Source organism: Littorina saxatilis, linkage group LG8 (assembly GCF_037325665.1).
Source record: "Littorina saxatilis isolate snail1 linkage group LG8, US_GU_Lsax_2.0, whole genome shotgun sequence".
In the NCBI taxonomy this organism is placed as follows: Eukaryota; Metazoa; Mollusca; class Gastropoda; order Littorinimorpha; family Littorinidae; genus Littorina; species Littorina saxatilis.
In genome coordinates this window covers 70,264,911-70,285,688 of record NC_090252.1, presented here as the reverse complement: position 1 = coordinate 70,285,688, position 20,778 = coordinate 70,264,911, and the positions used below count along the sequence as shown (strand labels likewise).

Genomic DNA, 20,778 nt, shown 5'->3' with positions numbered 1-20,778 from the left:
GCAGACCGTGTCCAAAATCAGCTGTATCATTCACATCCCGATTGAATTCTTTCAGAAGGGCAGTCGGTGTTTCAACTTCTTTGTCGGTATATTTCTCTGGTGGACGTGTTGAACTGCCAAATATTAGATTGTTTTCAATATCAGTCACGACGGCCGCCATGTTTTTTGTCATCAATACTATTCATGTACTCCACTAAGGAAGAGCGTTTTATTGTGTCTTAAAACCGACTTCTCGGGAAAGTGATCAATCGAATTTTATGGTCCACAAAAACTTGCTTCATATTTTATTTAAGGGCTACTTTTATTTGCCTTTATTTTTATGGCGCACATTTTGTGCCCCACATTTTGTTTTGGCCTTCATTTTGTGGTCCACAAACTGGAAATGTGTCCCACAAATTTGTGGGCTTATTTTTGTGGTCCACAAACTGGAAATGTGCCCCACAAATTTGTGGGCTTATTTGTTGGATTAATGACATCGAATGCCAAGGATACTGGGGTTGGGCGGGTGTGTGTGTCAGAGAGGGTTGTGTGTGTGTGTGTGTGGGGGGGGGTGGACTGCGTGTGTGTGTTTATTTGTGTGTGTGAGGGTTGTGTGTGTGTGTGTGGGGGGGGTTGACTGCGTGTGTGGGTTTATTTGTGTGTGTGAGGGTTGTGTGTGTGTGTGTGTGTGTGTGTGTGACTGCGTGTGTGTGTTTATTTGTGTGTGGTGTGTGTGTGCCTTTCGCCTTGTATTGAGGAAATTAAACTGCGTTTGCGTATTATGTGTGTGTTTGCCAGCGTGCGTGTATGTTAGGCATATCTCAGTAGGTGTGTGTATGTGCGCGTACGTGCAATGTGTGTGCGTGCGCGCGTGTGTTTGTGTATGTATGTATGTATGTGTGTGTGTGTGTGTGTGTGTGTGTGTGTGTGTGTGTGTGAGAGAGAGATAAACAAACTATCAAGAACAAAACAAAACTGAACAAACGAAATGTTTTCCCCCCAACTCTGATTATTGCTTGTTTCGGAGACGACTGTGATTTTGACTTTTTGAGTAAGCCTACACGAACACACAAGCTCAATACAGCCGGCAACAAGTTCGCCGGTCGGGGCAGTGAAATACTATTTCAAATAGATCTATTTCACTAAGAATGTCAATGGATATAGGGCAACATACTTATTTTTTAAATCAGTGATTGATTAGATCGTCATATTTTTGTGACACTGAGACCAAACCATAAAAAAATTAGCAATAGGCCTTGAATCGAAGTCGTGCGAGATCTGACCTTGCTGCAAATGTACGTGTACGACTTGATTGTGTTGACGTTCAACTGGTAAGCTGGGCGATTGCAGGCTTTTATCCAGCGAAGGCAGCGATCTAGATGGTACAGATGCTTTCCCGGTTTCACAAATGGGATGAATTTCACGCCAACACAGCGTTCAGGATACCTAATACCTATCATCCGTTTTACATTGTCCCCAAGCACAGCGCTTGTTAGGCGGTATTTGTGTGTGTTTGCTTCCTAAAACAAGGGAAGTAACTCCCAGAGCCTCGATATGTGGATATGGTTAATTGAATGTTGATCGTTGCATGCGAGAGGTCACAGTGATGGAACATTGGCGGATTTGGTCTCGTTGGAGGCATGGCAGGTTCGTATTCCGGATCGAAAAGAGCCGCTACCTCGTCGTTGCTGAGTTCCACGTCCTGTCGGATCGTCTGCTGGCTTGTGACAGTCGCCGATGCAACGAGACGACCCCGTTCGATTCTGCTTCGCGTCGAAGTATGACTTGGGAGCAGTGCCAACTGGCTATTCTCTGTGAGCTGGGACGACATAGCAGCTGCCATCTCTAGTTTTTTGGCGGTGGATGTTTTTTGGTAAGATCTAACAGTTTTGTGACCGGTGACACTGATAATGTCAATTGGACTGAAGTTCTTGTTTGCGAGTAGTGTTGCACCCGTCGCTCGCACGCTGTGGTTTGTGTAGATCTATATCTGCGACAATTGACACAGCTCACTTCTTCATAGTGTGGACGCCCATGGGTCTGTTGTCATACCATGTTTCGTCATCTCCATGGAACGTGTTGACAGAGAATTGCCAAAGATGCTCACACTTTGGATTTAGCAGAGACAGGTACTTGTAGCTGTACACTGACTGGACAGCTGCTGTCCCCAGTCTCTGGCATGACTCCAGTCACAAGTTCTTCGTCTCCAGCTCTGTGATTCTTGGTAAGTTCATCAAACCGTTTGATTACGTATTGTTTCTCTGTTGTTTGATCCATCTTCACTTCGAAGGTGTCTTTCGTCATTTTTTCAAAGTTTTCCAGGCCCCGTCTAAAAAAATAAAACCGGACATCTAACTGAACATTGTTCAAAAGGCCAGTGGGGGTGTTGGGAGACTTGAATTTTGATGCGTATAGGTTTTTTAGATCTTCTTGATTGATGGCAGGTTTGTTTGCCATGTTGCCAAAAGCACATAGGTGTAGTAGTCTGCTACTGACAGCACCAAAAAGAGTTGCTTCCCTTTACTCAGTATTAAACTTACTTGCCATTCTATTTCCCTCCCACCGACAGAATTTGCTTTTTAGCACATTTTACACAGTAAATTGCACGAGAAAAATGTCAAAAAGTGACATTCAGTAGAACAATTCACCCTGATGTTTTTTATATTAATTTTTATTTTGTCGTGGTGATTTTTAATGCGTTATACAAAAAGGGTCCCGCCTTGAACGTTATAACATTTAACAGGTCACCTAGAATCAGTCCTGATTGGTCACATAGCCATAAAGGGCACTAGAATGATAATAAACATTGTAAACGACAGTCAGACTCAAAAAGTTCAGAATCACACTCAAAACGTTTGCTCATAGATTGACATAATGAATAGTCAGTTATAGCTATTGTTGAAAGAATTCTGTAGCCTACTGCATATCAAAGTTATTCACATGTGTCTTTACGTCTATAGCACACATTTTCCCATCGCACGCACAGTGAAATATCACTATCACTAATACTTGCTAACTAACTGTGCTCAGTGTTTGTTTATTTCCCTAAAGAGCGAACTAACTGGACCAAGCAGTCCACGTGACGGTGAACACAAGTCACGTGTCATTTCTCACTGTCAGCAAACAGCACAGCGTAGAGAAATCTAAGTAGAGAAGTGTCTACTTCACAAGCTGTCACGTGACTCACTGCTTGTGGTCAGTTACTTCAGGTCACTGGTGTTTCAGAGAACAATCCATCACATCCTTGAAGGCTACAAGTGCTACAGTGAACGCTACAACACAGCGGTAAAGTCACAGGTGTCTAGTGAACGCTACAACACAGCGGTAAAGTCACAGGTGTCCAGTGAACGCTACAACACAGCGGTAAAGTCACAGGTGTCTAGTGAACGCTACAACACAGCGGCAAAGTCACAGGTGTCTAGTGAACACTACAACACAGCGGCAAAGTCACAGGTGTCTAGTGAACGCTACAACACAGCGGTAAAGTCACAGGTGTCTAGTGAACACTACAACACAGCGGTAAAGTCACAGGTGTCTAGTGAACACTACAACACAGCGGCAAAGTCACAGGTGTCTAGTGAACACTACAACACAGCGGCAAAGTCACAGGTGTCTAGCGAACACTACAACACAGCGGTAAAGTCACAGGTGTCTAGTGAACACTACAACACAGCGGCAAAGTCACAGGTGTCTAGTGAACGCTACAACACAGCGGTAAAGTCACAGGTGTCTAGTGAACGCTACAACACAGCGGCAAAGTCACAGGTGTCTAGTGAACACTACAACACAGCGGCAAAGTCACAGGTGTCTAGTGAACGCTACAACACAGCGGTAAAGTCACAGGTGTCTAGTGAACACTACAACACAGCGGTAAAGTCACAGGTGTCTAGTGAACACTACAACACAGCGGCAAAGTTACAGGTGTCTAGTGAACGCTACAACACAGCGGTAAAGTCACAGGTGTCTAGTGAACGCTACATCACGGGTGTTTCACTGAGCGATAGCCAACACCTTAGCGTTACAGTCACAGGTGTTTCAGACCATGTCAGTACAGGTGACAGGTGTTATAAGCAACAACAGACCAAGAGACCACACCGCAGTAAATGACACAGGTGTTTCAGTGCACAAAAGACCACAGCGGTAACGGTCACAGGTGTTTCAGTAAACAATATACCATTACGGTACTTGTCATTATTGTTTTAACAGGGTGACCAGCGACGAAGGTCACACAAGTGGTACACGTGTCGTGAACATAAAAAGCCGTGCATCTCAACAAATAAATGCAACAGGGGAAACAGTGTTGAAGGGCAGTCAGCGCGTCAAGATCTGAATGACGTAAAACACAAGCACGATGACGTCAATTGTTGTTTTGCGTCATAGAACGTGACGAAATCTTGCAAGGAAATCTCCAAGTGATAACATTCTGTGAACAATCCGCGATACCAACCAGGAAGTAAAACACATGTATGTGTTTTGGGCGACACTAATGTTGTTGTTGTTGCTGTTGTTGTTGTTGTTTCGTTGTTGTTGTGTCGTTGTTGTTGTGTCGTTGTTGTTATGATTTCCTAAATCTCCTCCGCTTGTTGGTGGTGGTTGTGGTTGTTGTCGCGTCGCTGGTGGTGTCGGTGGTCGTTGCGGTAGTGGCAGTGGTTGTGGTTGTTGTGTTAGGTTGTGGCGTGGGTAGTCGTAGTGGTCGCAGTGGTTGTTTTATGGGATGGCGGGGTGGTGGTGGTGACAGGAGGCGTGCGGACCATGATGAGCTGTGTGGTGCAGCGTGATACTGCATGCATCCTGTCTGTACGATCAATCCACTCATCAGTCCACCCTCTATCATCATCACCCTGATGTCTGCCCTGTAACACGGCCACCACGCGCCGCTCCAGGCCTGTCACCCAGCCATACCCCGCTACTGTCACTGTGTCCGTTGCCGCCACCGCCACGTCCTGCACAGCTCCCTCCCACCTCGCCCTGTTGTGTAGCCAGTCTTGTACCCCCAACACACTCACCGGTACACCTGCAGCCTTCAGTCCCTGCACCACGCCGCTAGCTGGTGACGTCACCCGCCCTGCCTCATCCGTGACGTCATCTTGTAAATCGCCGCTTCTGGTCAGGACGAACACGTCGCGGTAGCTCAGCCGGGAGGGACTGTTGGCGACGATGCTACCTGCAGGGAAAGACCGTTGGAACGGTTAAACATCTAGCCTGATAAATATTGATATATGAGGCTTTGCCAAAAGGTGCTGGGGGGGTGCTTGGACATTTGTGAAAAACTAAACCTTTTCAGTTGATTTTTTTTGGTGTTTTAAGTGATACATTAGTCTTTGATGAACACATTTGTGTAATAAAAGAATGGTTTGTGCATTTGGGAAATGTGTACGGTTTGATAATATGCCATAAAACGCCAATTTTGAGAAAAGCCACATGTGCAACAAAACTGACCACAGAAGCCATTAATATCATTTCATACAACTGGTAATGATTTATTTCTAGTAAACAGACCCTGCAGAAGCATTATCAGTCTTTAAAAGTACATTTGGAGCCAAATCTTGAATGCAGTGTCACGTAATGTCGCAAAACGCTCAAACATCATAAAAGTCAAAACTGATACTTTCTGCTAAGTAACCACAAGAAGTATAAACCCTAAAATAAAATATAACACTTCAACAGAAACACTGACACATGTTAAAAATATCCCTAAAAGTTGTTACAGTTTGCTCAAACTAGTTAAACATGTTGTTGTAGGTGTCACGTGTTACAAAAATATTGATGGACATGAAAATATTCATAATATTTGAAATAACAACCAGAATGTTATACATACACTAACTTTTCATTTACAATCTAAAGATTAGGTTATTTATGGAATATGAAAACAGAAACAATAGCAAAACATGTTAAAAGCAAGTCATAACAGCATTCTACGTGTCACATGTTACACTGTGTGAGTGGACATGAAATTATTCAAAATGTTATAAATGACAACTGTGATATTAAATAGACCTTTAGGATACATTCATATTTTGAAGATTAGGTAATTATGGAACATCAAAGCACCACAAAAAAAGTAACATCATGTTCAAAACAGGTCAAATCTGCGTTCTACCTGTCACGTGTTACATGGAGTCAGTGGACATGAAATCAATGAAAATGTCAAAAATAACTACAATATTCAAACAGACATTTAGAATACAGTTTTAACCTAATGTCTATGTACATCTGGAACAAGGTTCTCAATCAAATCGAATTTTTTTAATTAGTTGTACGTAAAATCCTAGCAAAATCCAAATTTTAAAAAAAAAAACTTTGATTTTTTTTTATGTTGGGGAGGGGGGGGGGGGTGGTGTTAAAACAATCTCATGAAAATATTCCTCCCCCCTGCTAACCCAAAAGCATTTTTTCAGCTTTGGCTACAATATTTACAAGGACATATATGTCTCCTCCTAAATCGTTGCACGGATATGAACGTATCGTCCTGAATCGTAACACGGATATTAACAAAAACAGAGGATCGAATTTTTCTTCAATCAAATTTGCCTCCAAAAGTAGCAAGCAGTTGTATATAGGTTACACAATATGCAAGATAATCAGAACTCGGAGTGTGTAAGCTATTTATCCCATTATTCCGACGTTTTCATTAAAAACACTTACTTTTTCCACTAAAACCTGCCCGTGCCTGTTTTCAGCTTGCCAAAAGCCTCCGCAGTCGAAATTCATGTCAATGAATTCATGCGCATAGCTAGTTCCCATTTGTCAGCATAATGGACGGCGTCATTCGACTTGTATGTAGACATTCAGTCATTCAAATTGCTTATAAAAAGGTCTGCTATCTGCTTTTACATTTTGAAAGTCATTTTAAAATATCCTTGTGTATCATGTATATGACATCGACTTTCGTTATACTCAATTCGGCATACCGGGTTTATATTTTTACCAGAATTGCGCACGATAATGGCAGCGCAACAAATTCAGTTCGGGCCGTGCTGGTTTGATCGTTGACCCAAGTCAGTTTGCATGCAGTGTTACTGTTTGTCAGTCGGGGATAGAAATGTTGGCTGTCATCGCGCTGTTATGTTTTGGTTTTCACACGTGGATCACTTACATATTCAGTCGGTCGGGTTTTGTGTGTGTGTGTGTGTGTGTGTGTGTGTGTGTGTGTGTGTGTGTGTGTGTGTGTGTGTGTGTGTGTGGCCGCCCTTCGTGGTCGGCTGGGCGTTAAGCAAACAAACAAACAAACTCTCTCTCTCATTCTCTCTCTCTCTCTTTTTCTCTCTCACTCTCTCTCTCTCTCTCTCTTTCTTTCTTTCTTTCTTTCTTTCTTTCTCTCTCTCTCTCTCTCTCTCTCTCTCTCTCTCTCTCTCTCTTCAGGAACCGACAAGGAATAAGATGAAAGTGTTTTTAAATTGATTTCGAAAATTTAATTTTGATAATAATTTTTATATTTTTAATTTTCTGAGCTTGTTTTTAATCCAAATATAACATATTTATATGTTTTTGGAATCAGAAAATAATGGAGAATAAGATGAACGTAAATGTGTATGGTTTTATAAAAACTTTTTTTTTTTTTTTACAATTTTCAGAGTTTTAATGACCAAAGTCATAAATTAATTTTTAAGCCACCACGCTGAAATGCAATACCGAAGTCCGGGCTTCGTCGAATATTACTTGACCAAAATTTCAACCAATTTGGTTGAAAAATGAGAGCGTGACAGTGCCGCCTCAACTTTCACGAAAAGCCGGATATGACGTCATCAAAGACATTTATAAGAAAAAATGAAGAAAAAAAGTCTGGGGATATCATACCCAGGAACTATCAAGTCAAATTTCACAAAGATCGGTCCAGTAGTTTAGTCTGAATCGCTCTACACACACACACACACACACACACACACACACACACACACGCACACACCACGACCCTCGTCTCGATTCCCCCCTATACGTTAAAACATTTAGTCAAAACTTGACTAATTGTAAAAAGTAGTCCATCTGTAAACTCTGAATATGCAGATGACCTCCATAAATTATTCAATTGTACTCTGAAATCAAAGACAATGACCAATGACAGTTGAGATCGAAACTCGGTTGTGATGGGATATCCATAGGATATCCATAGGATATCCATATGGTTGTGATGGAATATTCAGAATAATCACCTCCTCAGCTAACAGAGATAAAGAGGCAGGTCATGGGATAATATAAGCTAATTCAATTCGTCGGGAGAAGAATTATGGGCAAGTGTCAAACATTAGATCTACAAAGTGTCAAACGTTACGTATAGATCTACACCTTACCCTGAACAGACAGTACAATATTTTCTCAACTTTACGGCTCGTCGTCTCCATGATTTTAATCGAATCGGTGACCGGAAACGCCAAAGAAGCAAAGCTAGTGGTTTCCACGCTTTTGAAAAAAATACTCGCGAAACTTCTTTGTGAAAATTGCAAAAATAACAAAATGTGTCAAACGTTACTTTCGGACATTAAACTCCATCGATTCTTTTTAGCTGCTAGATACAATAACTTCGCAAATTCTGACTCAAATGCAACACACTGCTTTTATTTCCTCGAACACGAAACTATCGTTTTCATCCAAAATGGCGGCCATTCAAAGCACCAAGACCGGCGAAAATCGAATCTGTAAACAAGTTGGTCTGCGGACATGAGGCCTTCGAAAATAACCGGGTATTTACTGGGCGAGGTTTTCGGTAAATTCTGGTTCTAATTACGATTGTTGCACATTCTACTAAGAGTTGCATGCTTAGACTGTATGAAATACGCTGATTAAAACCGATAAAGTGATGCAGACCATGAAAAATCGAAAATTTCCCGAGGACACCAAAATGTCCAAAATTTTTCGGGGCCGTTTCTGGTGTATGTTTAAAACATTTTATTTTTTATTTAACATTCACAACAACAACAGGCTTCAAAACATTAAAAAAAGCATTCATCAAACTCCCTTTTTCAAAGCACAATACATGTAAACATGTTGGGGTAATCCAGTTAATTACACTTGCTTTCCAAAAATACATGGGTCCGAAATGGCACCTTTTGGCAAAGGCTCATATGCAAGCAAACATCTGTTACATTTCAAAAAACAACACATCCGTATACTTGTTTTCTGACACCCCCCCCCCCCCCCCCCCCCCACACACACACACCCCCACACACACCCCCACCCCCCACACACACCCCCACCCCCCCCCCACACACACACACCCCCCCCACACACACACACACACCATACACACACACACACACCCCACACACACACACCCCCCCCCACACACACACACACCCCACACACACACACACCCCACACACACACACCCCACACACACACACACACCCCACACACACACCCCCACCCGCACACACACACACACACACCCCCCCCACACACACACACACCCCACACACACACACACCCCCACACACACACCCCCCACACACACACACACACACACACACACACACACACGAGCATGCACGCGCACCTGAGTTATAAAATTATCTCAAAGTTTGCAATTTTCAACAAACACAGACAGCAAAACTAAGACGTCATGACGTAATTCTGTAGTTTACGTCAATTGAAATGACGTCATTATGGTTGATGTGCTTTTCTTCTGTTTTCCCTGGCAGACTGATTTTCTCGTGTGTGAGTGTGTGAGGCGGGGGTGGGATGATAACACACCTGTAGGGAAACGGGAATGTTTATACCCTTCACTCAAACCTCCCACAATATCACCACCACCACCACCATCATTATCATCACCACAACCACCTCCACCACCACCACCATCATCATCATCATCACCATCACCACCACGACCATCATCATCAGCTACACAACTCACCCACACCCAGACGGCGCAGCACGGCAGCGATATCCTGACCACACTGTGCGCAGTCCACCGGCCACCGACCTGTGTGAGCGTTGCCATGGTGACTCAGCCGTATCACGCTCAGCCCGTCCCCAGGGGCAGGCACGCCGCTGTCGCTGTAGTCGTAGACAGGATACCTGTGAATCACGGGCTGTATTTCACGCAGGACGGCGGGCGCCGAGCGGAGGGGGACAGTGAACACCTGTGTCTGCAGTGCTGGGGGTATGTCGTCGTTATAAACAGAGGCACACCACAGGTACAGGTGTGGTACTCGCTGCGCTAGCTGTGATACCAGCTGTATGTTATCTGGACCAGAGCCAGCACTGTGACACAGAATGGAGACATGGTGTTAGAGATGTTAGAGATGTGTGACACAGAATGGAGACATGGTGTTAGAGATGTGTGACACAGAATGGAGACATGGTGTTAGAGATGTGTGACACAGAATGGAGACATGGTGTTAGAGATGTGTGACACAGAATGGAGACATGGCGTTAGAGATGTGTGACAAAGAATGGAGACATGGTGTTAGAGATGTGTGACACAGAATGGAGACATGGTGTTAGAGATGTGTGACACAGAATGGAGACAAGGTGTTTAGAGATGTGTGACACAGAATGGAGACATGGTGTTAGAGATATGATGTGTGACACAGAATGGAGACATGGTGTTAGAGATGTGTGACACAGAATGGAGACATGGTGTTAGAGATGTGTGACACAGAATGGAGTCATGGTGTTAGAGATGTGTGACACAGAATGGAGACATGGTGTTAGAGATGTGTGACACAGAATGGAGACATGGTGTTAGAGATGTGTGACACAGAATGGAGACATGGTGTTAGAGATGTGTGACACAGAATGGAGACATGGTGTCAGAGATGTGTGACATAGAATGAAGACATGGTGTTAGAAATGTGTGACACAGAATGGAGGCATGGTGTTAGAGATGTGTGACACAGAATGGAGACATGGTGTTAGAGATGTGTGACACAGAATGGAGACATGGTGTTAGAGATGTGTGACACAGAATGGAGACATGGTGTTAACGATGTGTGACACAGAATGGAGACATGGTGTTAGAGATGTGTGACACAGAATGGAGACATGGTGTTAGAGATGTGTGACACAGAATGGAGACATGGTGTTAGAGATGAGTGAGACAGAATGGAGACATGGTGTTAGAGATGTGTGACACAGAATGGAGACATGGTGTTAGAGATGTGTGACACAGAATGGAAACATGGTGTTAGCGATGTGTGACACAGAATGGAGACATGGTGTTTGAGACTGTGTGACACAGAATGAAGACGTGGCATTGGTGTCAGAGATGTGTTTCCCTTTCGCATAACAGACTGTCAGGTGACGATCATTACCAACAGCTGGCAAGTTTAGTAATGACACAATTTGACTATAACCAACAATGACGTCATTATGATCTTACGAACATTCTCATGGTACAGACATACCACGCAAAAACAGTGGTGTAAGATACACGAATCAGTCGTTTACAACTCTCTCTCTCTCTCTCTCTCTCTCTCTCTCTCTCTCTCTCTCTCTCTCTCTCTCTCTCTCTCTCTCTCTCTCTCTCTCTCTTTCTCTTTCTCTCTCTCTCTTCCCCTCCCTCCCTTACACACACACACACACACGCGTGCGCGCACTCCAAGCACACCCGCATTAACACACACACACACACACACACACACACACACACACACACACACACACACACACACGCGTATGAACATTAACCTGCTCTTAAAGTACGCCTCGTCGAGCAAGACGTAGAGGTGGCCGTTCTTCATGCACGCCACGAGGTCGGTGACGGCCTTCTCCACATCTTCCTCCCTGTCCCAGAAATTGTGTTGGTGGTACGACACGCTGCCTGGTGTCAGGGAAGGCGTCGGGCCCGCGCTTAGCGACATCTTCAGCTGTTGTGTGATGGATGTGCTGACGGCCCGGGTGGATTGCCCTGTTGACAGGACGTGCACATCGTGCCCCTGTCGCAGCCACCTCACCCCCTGCAGCACTAGCACCACCGTCTTACCTGTCGGAACACACATTGTTTTTGTTTTTTTTAAAGATTATTATGCTGTATAACACTCGGAAAGTAAAGCAATGTAACATGCAGAGACGACTTGCACATTCGGCCCATTCGCTGCCACCTCAACCCCGGCAGTATGAAGCACCACCGTCTTGCCTGTTGGAACACACAAAACAAACATATTTAGGTTAATACGATGCAAACCAATGTGACAACAAGGCAGTGCTACTTGCACAGACGACTTGCACATCGTGGCCCTGGTGTTAGGAAAGATGTAGGCCCACGATCAGCCACCTCCACCCCTGCAGTACCAGACCTGTCATACCTGTTCACACACACAATACTAATGATATTAACAGCTATTGTGTTTTCAGCGTAGCAATAGGGCCCGATATTTAGACGAGACAAGTATAATGCCGACGAGTCGAAGACGAGTCGCATTATACTTGTTCGAGTCTAAATAGAGGGCCCCAAAGGGTTTAAAATCGTGATCGTGATTGGCGTTTTTTGACCTTTCTGTGACCGTGATTGCCGAAATTTCCATTTCTGTGATCGTGATGGGACTTTGCCCTTGATCCGTGATGACAAAAAAATCAAGTCTCGTGATCGTGATCGTCATTTGTTTTCGTGATCGTGATGGGCAATATTGCAAAGCATTTTATGTTCAACGTCCATTTTCCACAGCTGTATCACTCTATGATCCTCTATTCGTCAAGGAGCCAATACCGATTTAAGGGAAGCAACAACACATTCACAAAAAAAGAGATCCAATCAGAAGGCAAATTGCAAAAGTCTGTCAAACTTCATCCAATGGAAGGGCTTCGTGCAAAAGTTTTGAGTGTATTCAGTCAAATTCGAATTCGAAGATCAAAAATGGCGTGCAACGGTACTGTCATCGAACTTCTGTTACATTTTGTGGATTCAAGCCAGACCAAAGCAGGCGGCGAGAATGCCTTCCTTGGTGGAAAGGTCAGGCTACGGGTCGGTCTTTCCGAAGACGAAATATCAAGGTATGTTGATCTATGTTGCTCTATGACTGTTCTGAATGTAGGCAAAGATCTTGAAATTTGTTCAAGATCTTTGAGTTTGAGTGAGATCATTGACATTGTCGACATTGCCACGTCCGGCTGTCACTCGCTCAGTGTGACCTCAACTGGCTCGATATCGAGAGTCTGCGTGTAGCCAAAACCGAAACTAGAAATGTGTTTTTCATCCCAGCAACGTGGACACGTTTGGCATATATTCTAATTCTAGTAATTGTCGCTTCTTTGCATTAAGCTTGGATTTATGTTAGCGCCTGTAAACTTTAATATCAACAATGGGTTAAATTCAGAAACAATGGCGGGGAGACGTGCCAGTTTGGGTCACTTGATCCTCATGAGTCATGTCAAACTCAAAGACGATCAAAGTCATGTTCGTTTGGGATTTTGTCAGGCATGCTACTTTTCCGGTAATTGCCGGAAATCCGATAAAGCCGCCGTTCTCAAAATCCGGTAAAGTCAAATTTATTCCGGTGAAGTTGAACAATTTCCGCAAAAACGATCCGTGTGAATATCGCGCAACGCGACCGGGCGCGGGTCTCAATGAAGCCAGCGCACAGTAGTGTTGTTTTCATCAGTTTGGAGGTGTGTTGCATGGTGCTGGGGGGAGGCTAAAATGGGATTTTTAACAAGATCACAACAAGGCTATTACAGCCCTGAAAATGATGCCCAGAATGCACCAGATTGCACCGATTTTAACCGTTTTTTGAAAAAAAATCCGGGGGGGCATGCCCCCGGACCCCCCTAGTTGGCTCGCCTGCTTCGCAGGCTCAGGCTTGTGGCTTCGCCACTGGCACTGCGCGCTTCTTTCAGGTAAAACCATTTTTGGCCTGTAGCATTCCTGTTTGTGTTTCAAGGCCATGAAACCAAGCGATGGTGTACCTCAAATTTAATGCCAAAGTTGAAAATAAAGAACCCATCACACATACATGTACTTTGATTTCAATCCACGCAATAGTTTTTGAGAAAATAGGTTTACAAGATTTAGCTCTGGAAATGTGAAATTGTGCAAGTATATATTCATCTTTGTGAGTCAGGGTGTGGGAGTTGAATGTGTATGAGTGGAGAGAGAGAGAGAGAGAGAGAGAGAGAGAGAGAGAGAGAGAGAGAGAGAGAGAGAGAGAGAGAGAGAGAGAGAGAGAGAGAGAGAGAGAACAATGAAAACAACATTCTTGTTACTGATTACAAATCATGATATGTATTTCTATGTGTGTATGAAAGAGAATTAAAAAAATAATAATAATAAAGTGCAACAGTTCTCACTTTGTGTTGAATAAACAATAGATCCAGAGGAGCGAATTACTGTGTGGTTGTGTTTGCTTTGACACGTGCTTTCTGTACATGCAACTTTTACCGTGACCGTGATTTGCCACTGGTGTTCGTGATCGTGAAAACAAAAATCAAGGTAACTGTGATCGTGAAAGCTAAAATTTCCCTTCCCGTGATCGTGATGATACCCCCCCTTTGGGGCCCTCTAAATATCGGACCCTATTGCTACGCTGAAAACACAATAGCGTTTATATAGCTATTCTGACATTAAATTCTGCGTTAGAATCATGTTTTTGTCAGCGACAAGTACCAGAATGGTCCATGTCGTTGATTGCAGACGACGGTTCCCTTTCCGCATGAAGCCACGGAAATAACCGAACATTGAAAAACCCACGGACATGTATTACGGAGAAAACTCGAGATAACCGGATGCTTAGCATTACGTCAATATGTTAGGAATCATATGACGTCATGACGTATCATGCTTGCCTACGTAGATTGTATGTTCGAAAGTCTGACCTTTTTCGTATAACCTTTGCCCCCAGCGTTTCGACCAATCAGATTTTAGGGCACGGCAGCCTCTCTCTGATAACCGGAAATAAGGGGCAGCCTGAAATACCTCTTTCACTGTCGGTGCTCGAAGTACTATTGCCAGAGGATTACTTTGAGAAATTCTGCAAGAAAACGGATTATCTTGTTCAAAATCATGAACTAAAAGTCAAGGACATGCACGAAGGTATGGTTTGAAACGGCTATTGGTGGTATATGGACGAAAGACTTGGCGAACTTCCCCTGCATAAGCGAAGCAGAGGTGATCGACCACAGATCTACAGATCTCTGGATCAACTTTCTTACTGATACTACTGCGTCGACGTTCGACACATCCATACGACGCATCCAGCGCAAAGAATGCAAAACCTTGGTGTAAACGATAGACATACTGTGTGCATAAAATGTCTTTCTGCATGGCACAACAGCTAGTAAGCAACTGTGGTGATCAGACTCAGAGCGAGTGTGCTGACGTCAATGAAGCAGACTCGCAACGAAGTGTACGGTATGCTGTTGTGGGGGGACGCTGACCGGACAGGCACTTGGAGCCTACTGCGAGTGTATTGCTGGGTAAGTGTTGTTGGCCTTGTATGTTTTGTGGGATTAACTTGATGGCTGCGTTACTTGGTATCTTACACAATCAGTTTTCATACTCAGTCATATAATGCATGGCACACAAAGTGACAAACACACACAGAGATTCATAATTCTCTACTGAAAATGTCTGCATGCAAAAGCTGTCTTTTTTGACAAAGTTATGAGCAGCATGTTAATGTAATTTCAATCAGTATCTCCAGGAGACCATGCCATGTTGGCTAGGCATGTTCAATAGAATACCAGGTACCTGAGTGCGGAGTTTTATTTAAATGTGTACGTACACATGTGTTTGTGAATCCTCTTGTCAATGAAGGTTATCACTGCAGTAAGATCAAATTCCATTCTGAGCCGGTATATATTTTATATAGATATCAACAGCATGCGCTTACAAGCTCTCTGTAGGAATTCCTAGGAAAGATAAAGTTAATTGTTATTAGCAGGCTAAGGAAAATCAAGATGACACAAACGGAATTTGATTGTGTGTTGTTGTTTTTACCCAGAAAGGACAGTCTTGCAACCATGTGGCTGCCACACTTTTTGCTGCTTCACACTACATGGCTGAAGGAATCGACACTGTGCCAGCAGACAAAACTTGTACACACTACAAATGTATGTGGAAGGGGCATGCTGCCAAGAAAACTGCACCAGCTGCTCTCGATGACATACAAATTGTTAAGTGTGTATAATAATTAATATTAAGGAAATTAGGGTTGCGTTACCTAGAGGTTTACATCAGAGTGTGATCTATTTTTTTCAGAACATAAGTCTTAAAGTTAAAATATAGAGCTTGTTAACTACAACAGCTACAAGACTGGGGAAAGAGAAACAGTGATATTTATAAAGTGCATCATCAACAAACTATGCATTTTACATTTAGTCAAGAGACGAGGGCGGTGGTGTATGTTTGTGTGTAGAGCAATTTCTGGAAAACTACAACATTATGTTTAGGTTAAAAACAAACCAGCCCTGAAAGTGGCAAGTATTTTACTCGCCATAGTGAGTAGAAGCATGCAACTGGTGAGTAGAAGTGTTCATCTACTCGCCAAATGCGAGTGAAGATGCTGAATCAAGTTGTTGGTTTGGTTCGTAAAATTTGCTCTCTGGCTGGTACGTTTTCAAAATCACTAGCCAGAGGCTATATGCATAATTTTTTGACTTTCAGGGCTACAAGCTTAGAAAGTTAAACAGATTTTTTTTTAAACACAGGGAAGCGTGATTTCCTGTGGGACAGTTTTGCTACTGCGCTATGCTGGGTTGCCATTTACCTTATTCGACGTGGATGCTGGTTTTCAGCTAAGCATTGTCCTTGTGAAATGTACTGCGTTCAGTATCGTTATACATGTTTGACAGACTGGTGCAACTTGTTTTAGCATTTGTACCCAGCATAAGATTTGCTTTAGTGTCAAGTAAAAAAAAAATTTCATTTTCAGGTATGCTTCAAGACAAGACAAGTTTCCCCGGACGACTCTTCAAGGCCTCAATTTTGACCCAAGAAGTCCGGATGCCAGGAAGCGCGACTAAGAGATCTTCAACAACCGGTACCAACCGTTTGAAGGCTGCATATAGTTATGATATACTGAACTAGGGTTTTCAAGGTGTGATATTTTTTTCCAATACCAGTTAATTAAGTTGGTAGCAACAGTTAACTGTTCTGTCAAGTGAAAAATGTATGTAGTTTCAATATGGACAGGTAAAATCAGTACTTTGTTTACAGCGAGGGAGGGTACGTAGTGCTGTCACCTCTGTGTGTGAGTTCAGGTTTAATTTTTTAAATGCCTGCAGTTAAGACAGAAGATTGTGGAAGCTGATAAGAACTTGTGTCAGAGGATAGTAAGAAGTGTTTTGGCTTCGTACGGACTATACCATCATCCAGGACTTGTGTGTATTATTCGGAGAACGTATCAGAGCCGAGGACATGTGTTGTGAACAGCGATTCTCAGTGATGAAAGTGTAGTGTGTGTAATGCCGGACTGTGTTCTTCTTCAACTTCGGAATGGCAAGGAGGTATTTTGTGAGATGTTTTATGATTTGATATCCATGTACTGATGATTTCATTCAATAGCGAAATGTTTGAAATGTTCATTCGTTTTGTGCCATGTTTGTTGTTCAAGAGCGTGTTGTCACCATCCCTTATGAATATGGACGTGTGTGAATGTTGGTGCAGACATGAGCGTTTGAGCGAGTGAATTTAGAAGCCCTGTGCATGAAAGTCATTACCGGACAACCAAATCAGCAAACATAGAAATTCCTTGTCATACACATCGATCTGATCAAGGTAATAATGTTAGCACTTTTTTTTCAATTTATTTCACAGTTATTTGTTATTTTTTTGAGGAAATTATAATGCAATTCACCGATTTTAAAAAACATGATTCCAATTGTCTCCCTTGAACAAATTTGTTTGTACAAAATTTGTTACTTACTTTTTTTTTCAAGGCTATATCAAGGAAAATTCTTTTTGAACTGATTGTGGGACCGTGCACAGACTTGAACTCAAAAGTTGCAGAAGATTCTTGGTTGCGACTTTAGAGTTCAAGCCGATCAGTTTGGGCACAGTCCCAAGATTTGTCTATATTTATTTATCACTTAAAATAAAATACAGTTTTTCTTTTAATTAAACTGTAGATATGTCAAAGACTGTTTTGAATAATTTTGGGGGGTAATTTTCTTTAAGAAATAACTCAAGTGAATGCACAAATTGTGTACTAAAGTGTCGGTACAAGGGAGACAATTTGAAGCCATTTTAAAAAACAAAGCAGTATATTGCATAATAATATCCTTCAATTATAACAAGAAATAAGGAATAAACGTCTCTTGACATGTTGTCTACCTAATTATCTTGATCGCATTTATTTAAAGTGGGAATCGTTATGTTCGTAAGCTCACATACAATCATTTATTAAACAAACTCAGACCAGACCAGAGATTTGATTGATAATGGGCCCTTTATTCTATACAGTACCAGAGTAAATTACATATAAACCATTACATGACAAAATAAGCTTCTTGCTCTTTGGAGTGATGTGGCCTTTGGCAGCTCATCAACCCAGTAATGTAGACCTGCCTTTTTTACGAAGTAGGTACATGCATACCGAAAGATCACCATATCATCATATGTGTAAAACCATACTGCAGTGTCATTTTTCAGTAGAGAATCAACAGAAAAAGAGCGTATGTTCTCCTTCACCTTCATGTTGTCTTTCTTCAAGCCAGAAACATCTTCAGTCAGACGATTAATCACAGAGGCCTGTTATGTAATTGTCATCTGCAGCTCTGCCAACTTGAGGTAGTCTGTGTTCCAATAACAATACCCTCACATGTAGTCGTGTCCCTCTTTGCAAAGGCATGATCTGGCCCTGGTCCTAAGCTCTCACTAGATGCGGAGGGCAAAGGAATGGCTGCTTCTGTAAATACAAAATCAAATGTATACATTAGCAATAGAATTAGCATCAATGATCTTGTTATCAGATTACACATGCATCACACTCACAGCATTTAAGCATGAAAATACATGAGGGAAATAACTCCTGAAATTGAAAAAAAACTTAGGGGTGAACTTAGGGGTGCGGGAGATGCTCCCCGGAAATTATTTTGGAGTGTTCTATGCAAAATCAAAATTGTAGAAATCTAGTGCTATTTTTGTTGTTGCATCAATTCAATGGTACATTTCTGGGAATAAAAAAAATGATTCAGCATGAGCTTTATCGATGTCTTGAAAACTGCATCACTATCTGTATCAAGTAACCTCCTTAATCTTCTCGATTCAAGAGTCGGTTGATTCAGAGATACTGTAGCAACAGATCTCTGGTTGATTGCATGCACGCGGCTTGTCGACATATGTCTAGATCTTGTTTGTTTGTTTTCTAAAATCTTGCATTTGTTTCGTGACCCTTCCTATGCATCCATTTTGGGCTGCCGATTCATTTTAAATGTCTTATACACTGATGTAGGAAGACAATTTGAAGTCAGCAGATCATAAATTAATAAAAACAAACAAAGCTTACTTGGCTCTGAGTCTCTTCCAGATCCGATGATATTTTCAGCGTTGACACTGGGGGTGGAAGCAAAACCGCTTGCTTGTCGTCGGTCTTCAGCGGACAAAGTCACGTCTCCGACCAGTACCTTGTCCTTCTGCTAGAGTCACTTGTTCTTGATGTTCTCTCAAATCCAAGATTAAGGGTGGGTACGAAGTCAAAGGAGTTGGCATCGTTGAAAGCCGTGCCATTGCCAGACACGAAGTGACGTGAGCAGACTTTTCAATGGCACGACAAACCCCTGTCGTCGGATTGCTTGCACCCATCGCGTCCTTCGCTGTTGCGCCTTCGCACTCAGCTTGCACCCATCGGAAAGCCATACAATGACAAATTCTGTCCACCGTATTTCTCTTTCTTCATTCCACTGTTGCACTTGCAGTTGTAAACACAACAGTTTGTCTCGTCGTCTCCGCATTTTACTTTGCACCAAGCCTCGTTGTCGATTTTTCCTTTTGCCCCTTAGTTCCGGTAGATCTGACAATAAACTTCACAGCGCATGCGCCAAAATTTAAGTGAAAAAGGTCTATTCGCGTGGTGAAGACAGCGGTAAATCTGTAGATGATAAGAGAACAAGGATTGTCTCAGAAGAAACGACGAAATGTTTCAGACCGGTAACTTCATTTCAACATTGCACTATACAATGGACGTTCTATGTGACAGGAGAGTTTGCTGATTTTGTGTTAAACATTGGAGAGATCGTCTGCTAGAATCCGAGATAGGTCGCTTCAGATTGCAGCTTCTGGAAATTTGCAAGGTTTGTTGCCTGTTAAAGAACTGGATTTTACACGTAATGTAGGGCCTATGTCATGTACAGTAAGCAACAACAAAAACACACACAAAGCAAATGGCATCGTCTGTCGACTAGTCACAGAGTGACAGAAACAAACCTGGCGAGGTATGCGTGTACTTTATACACGTGGAAGAAACCGGAACCACGCGTCTTTGTTATTGCCGATATCGTTTGGATATCGGCAAAAATGGCCAACTTTTGTATCGTTATGCTTTGATGATCGGAAAAGGGATGTGTGAGACCATCCAATCACAGCCCCCGAATTCCCCCACGTGTCCATCAGAATAGCTATATAAATAGTTACCACTGCCAAGGAAAAAAAGATAATTTAGAAAACATATTCATGGAGACTAAATCAACATGTCAAGTTTCAAACTTTTCTCAGAGTCAGCTACATGCCTTTCCTTCAGTTGACAATTTTCCATGGAATTACACACACAGCGTGCACGAAACAAACCGTTCTCTGATCAAGCTGGAACCTTCTGGTAGGATGACCATAAAGTAAAACTCCACAAAATAACGTCACAAACATTGCGTCATGCATTCACCAAAGACGTCATTTGAGCAAACTAACTAGAATCGGCGCACTGTTGGGAA

The 20,778-nt window shown here is 42.7% G+C and overlaps 2 protein-coding genes and 3 long non-coding RNA genes across 6 annotated transcripts in view; 2 read left to right on the top strand and 3 right to left on the bottom strand.

The window, feature by feature from the left end:
- The window catches only part of LOC138974882 (uncharacterized), a 7,221-nt gene extending 6,760 nt beyond the window's left edge, over positions 1 to 461 (bottom strand). The window contains exon 1 of the long non-coding RNA XR_011458425.1: positions 1 to 461. This exon is cut by the window's left edge and continues 84 nt beyond it. This is a non-coding gene — a long non-coding RNA (uncharacterized lncRNA).
- LOC138974889 (uncharacterized) overlaps positions 1 to 4,110 on the top strand; it is an 80,623-nt gene extending 76,513 nt beyond the window's left edge. Inside the window, exon 3 of the long non-coding RNA XR_011458432.1 lies at positions 4,034 to 4,110. This is a non-coding gene — a long non-coding RNA (uncharacterized lncRNA). The remainder of the gene's footprint in view (positions 1 to 4,033) is intronic.
- The window catches only part of LOC138974869 (uncharacterized), a 108,273-nt gene that overhangs the window by 76,994 nt on the left and 10,501 nt on the right, over positions 1 to 20,778 (bottom strand). The gene's annotated exons all lie outside the window — the stretch shown is intronic.
- LOC138974875 (uncharacterized) overlaps positions 2,648 to 20,778 on the bottom strand; it is an 87,465-nt gene continuing 69,334 nt past the window's right edge. Inside the window, exons 5-6 of the mRNA XM_070347606.1 lie at positions 9,833 to 10,182; positions 2,648 to 5,143 (exon numbers count right to left, since the gene is read on the bottom strand). Coding sequence (XP_070203707.1) covers positions 4,644 to 5,143; positions 9,833 to 10,182 — 850 coding nt within the window. The 3' untranslated portion in view covers positions 2,648 to 4,643. The remainder of the gene's footprint in view (positions 5,144 to 9,832; positions 10,183 to 20,778) is intronic.
- On the top strand, positions 15,106 to 17,437 carry LOC138974885 (uncharacterized). 2 transcript variants are annotated; one of them, XR_011458429.1, is made up of 3 exons: positions 15,106 to 15,330; positions 15,858 to 16,033; positions 16,788 to 17,437. It is a non-coding gene; the product is annotated as an uncharacterized lncRNA (long non-coding RNA). The 2 variants fall into 2 exon arrangements; XR_011458428.1 differs by lacking the exon at positions 15,106 to 15,330 and having other exon boundaries at positions 15,414 to 16,033.